The 3,802-nt window shown below is 39.4% G+C and overlaps 1 protein-coding gene across 1 annotated transcript in view; it reads left to right on the top strand.

Moving 5' to 3' along the window:
• Positions 1–3,802, top strand: part of USP37 (ubiquitin specific peptidase 37) — a 126,383-nt gene that overhangs the window by 96,432 nt on the left and 26,149 nt on the right. The window contains exon 17 of the mRNA XM_011964598.1: positions 1,081–1,336. Within this exon, the coding sequence (XP_011819988.1) occupies positions 1,081–1,336 (256 nt within the window). The remainder of the gene's footprint in view (positions 1–1,080; positions 1,337–3,802) is intronic.

Genomic DNA, 3,802 nt, shown 5'->3' with positions numbered 1-3,802 from the left:
TTTTTTTTTTTTTTTTTTTTTTTTTTTTTTTTGAGACGAAGTCTTGCTCTGTTGTCCAGGCTGGAATGCAGTGGCACGATCTTGGCTCACTACAGTCTTTGTCTCCCAGGTTCAAGTGATTCTCCTGCCTCAGCCTCCTGAGTAGCTGGGATTGCAGACGTGCACCACAACATCTCCCTAATTTTTGGATTTTGGTTTTTTATTTTTATTTTTTTTTGAGACAGAGTCTCGCCCTGTCACCCAGGCTGGAGTGCAGTGGTGTGATCTCAGCTTGCTGCATCCTCCACCTCCCAGGTTAAGGCGATTCTCTGTCTCCCTAGTAGCTGGGACTGTAGGTGTGTGCCACCACGCCTGGCTAATTTTTTTATATTTTTAGTGGTGGCGGGATTTATCCACATTGCCCAGGCTGATCTTGAACTCCTGGCCTCAAGTGATCTGCTGGCCTCAGCCTCCCAAAGTAGTGGGATTACAGGCATGAGCCACCACGCCCGGCCTAATTTTTGTATTTTTAGTAAAGACAGGTTTTCGCCACGTTGGCCAGGCTGGTCTCAAACTCCTGACCTCAGGTGATCCGCCCACCTTGGCCTCACAAAGTTCTGGGATTACAGGCGTGAGCCACCTCGTCTGGCCTTCTTTACATAATCTTGATGTCGTTTTTATTTTTCTCATTTATTATTAATAAGACCAGCTAACATTTATAATGGTGTAATAAGCATAATGATGTAATATTTACTGTATAATCTAAATATATCTGGAAGAAAATAAATTGAAAATACTTATAGAGTAATTATCTCTGAGTAATCTATTTTGAGTGAATTTATCTTATTATTTTTACATATTTTCCAAATTTTTACAAAATTTATACTTATTTCTATCAAGAAAAAATAATCGTGTATTCTTATATATTTATTTTTAAAGTTAGACTCACCATTTAGTTTATATATCAGTTATTGATTGTTAAATAACCCAAAGCATCAAAGAAAGGAAACTTTAGAAATAAAGTTGCTACTTTAAATGCTAACTAAGATTGCTATATTTATAAGTATTCTGGTTTCTTCTAAAAGTAACTCTCTTCTTCAGGATTCAAAATTATGCCCAATAGAGCCTGACAGGTCTGAATTGGAAAACTCAGGATTTGACAGAATGAGCGAAGAAGAGCTTCTAGCAGCTGTCTTGGAGATAAGTAAAAGAGATGCTTCACCGTCTCTGAGTCATGAAGATGATGATAAGCCAACTAGCAGTCCAGATACTGGATTTGCAGAAGATGATATTCAAGAAATGCCAGAAAATCCAGACACAATGGAAACTGAGAAGCCCAAAACAATCACAGAGCTGGGTAGGTTTAATGAAGATTAAACCTCTGTTAAACAAAACATAACTCTTTCAAAGTTTCGTAGTGACAAATGAGCTCCAAATAACCGGCGATAAATAGAAAAATTAGCTGAGCATGGTGGCGTGTGACCCTTATCCCCGCTACTCGGGAAGCTGAGGCAGGAGAATTCTCTTGAACCCAGGAGGCGGAGGTTGCAGTGAGCCAATATTGTGCCACTGCACTCCAGCCTAGGCGACAGAGTGAGACTCCTTCTCAGATAAAAACAAATAAAGGGAGGTGAAGTGGATCTGTATATAACAGGGCTGATGGCATTTTCATTCTGTATTATAAAAAGCTTTAAAAAGTGAGAAGCAAATATTGTGACTAGTACACAGATACTAGTGGTAAACTATGCCGTATCCCTTTAGGTATACATCAGTAGTAAAGCTAACCTTCTTATGTGCATTTAATATATGTATGTGTCAGTTCTGAGGTGCTTTTCTCACCACTGCTGTTTAAGAAATTCATGGCCGGGCGCGGTGGCTCAAGCTTGTAATCCTAGCACTTTGGGAGGCCGAGACGGGCGGATCACGAGGTCAGGAGATCGAGACCATCCTGGCTAACACAGTGAAACCCCGTCTCTACTAAAAAATACAAAAAACTAGCCAGGCGAGGTGTCAGGTGCCTGTAGTCCCAGCTACTCGGGAGGCTGAGGCAGGAGAATGGCGTAGACCTGGAAGGTGGAACTTGCAGTGAGCTGAGATCCGGCCACTGCACTCCAGCCTGGGCGACAGAGCGAGACTCCATCTCAAAAAAAAAAAAAAAGAAAAAAATTCATATAATTCTTTCATTTTCCTATATCGGAATTTACACCAGGTGTTAGGGTGTGAATAAGTCAAGTTCTTCATCCCCTGCACAGTGCATTACTTAGTTTCTATGTTTAGATATATTTAGATACACAACTACTTACCACTGTGTTACAGTTGCCTGCAGTACTCAGTACAGTAACATGCTGTACAGGTTTGTAGCCCAAGAGCAATAAGCTATACCATATAGCCTAGATGTGTAGTCAGCTATACCATCTAGGTTTGTGTTAAGTATACTCGAAGATGTTCGCACAAAGATGAAATCACTTAATGCAATTTCTTACAATGTATCTTCATCATTAAGCAACACATGACTGTACATAAAATGCTATACTATTTTTTTGGTAATTTTTATTCATTTTTTGTTATCTAAAGCTATCAATGGGAACAACAGAGCTGAGCCATCCTGACTTGTACTGTGGGTATTTTGAAACTTTTAGGTAGATGACTTTTACTGTCTTTTCCTATGAACAGTTCAAATTTTTCTCTCTTGATAGCCCCAAGGTCTAAGCAACTGTATATTGCTAATGTGTTTCAGGTACACCAAGCATAGGATTTTGAAAATGAAGAGAATACTAGAATATCAGAAAATTATTTTCTACATTCTCATAGTTGGAACCTCTTCAATTTTAAATTATTTTGCATGCAAGTAAAATAAGAATTAGTATATCCACATTTAACTGGAAACAAAAACGTGATGGTTTTTATACACAGGCATTAATTTTTTCCTTCTTCATACAAGTACCATTATGCAGTCCCCTTATTACATTTGTAATCACTGCCCTTAGGTATCACTGGTTAATATTGGTGCTTTTGTCCCTTCCTGATTTATTTCCTGCTTTCTGCTCTCCTTTTCAGTTCTTTGCCCAGTCCTATAACTTCATAAAATTAACAAAGGGACAGCTACAGGAAGAGGTAATATGTAGCAATGTCCTATATCATGCACTTCAAGGGAGCTACAGTTTTTATAGCGTGAAAGGAGACAAAGTAGTTGGAAATGGCAGTGGGTAATAAAGAGGAAACCCACCCTGTCTCCAGGCTCTGGGGTATGGGGAAAAAACAACCTATACTTCAAAGAACACTAGAAAAATCCATAATGGGAGGCTTTAGAAGAAAAACTGGCCCTGACTAAACACTAAAGAGACCTGACAACCAAATGTAGTGAGTAACCTTAGGAGTCTAGGTTAGAAAAAATTCTACAAAAAATATTTTGGAAACAACTGGAAAAATGAGAATGTGGGCTATAGATTGGAATTATAAATAGAATTACTGTTAATATTCTTAGGTGTGATAATTGTTATGTAGAAAAATGTGCTTTTTAATTAAGAGATTCAGGCTGGGCTGGGTGTGGTGGCTCATGCCTGTAATCCCAGCGCTTTGGGAGGCTGAGGTGGTGAATCACCTGAGGTCAGGAGGTTAAGACCAACTTGACCAACGTGGTGAAACCCCATCTACCAAAAATACAAAATTAGCTGGGCATGATGTTACATGCCTATAATCGCAGCTACTTGGGAGGCTGAGGCAGAAGTATTGCTTGAACACAGGAGGCGGAGGTTGCAGTGAGCCGATATTGCACCATTGCACTTCAGCCTGGGCAACAAGAGCAAAACTCTGTCTCAAAAAA

Source organism: Mandrillus leucophaeus, unplaced genomic scaffold (assembly GCF_000951045.1).
Source record: "Mandrillus leucophaeus isolate KB7577 unplaced genomic scaffold, Mleu.le_1.0 Scaffold70, whole genome shotgun sequence".
NCBI lineage: Eukaryota > Metazoa > Chordata > Mammalia > Primates > Cercopithecidae > Mandrillus > Mandrillus leucophaeus.
Note: the sequence above shows the minus strand (reverse complement) of the source record. Positions and strands in the feature narration are given on the sequence as shown.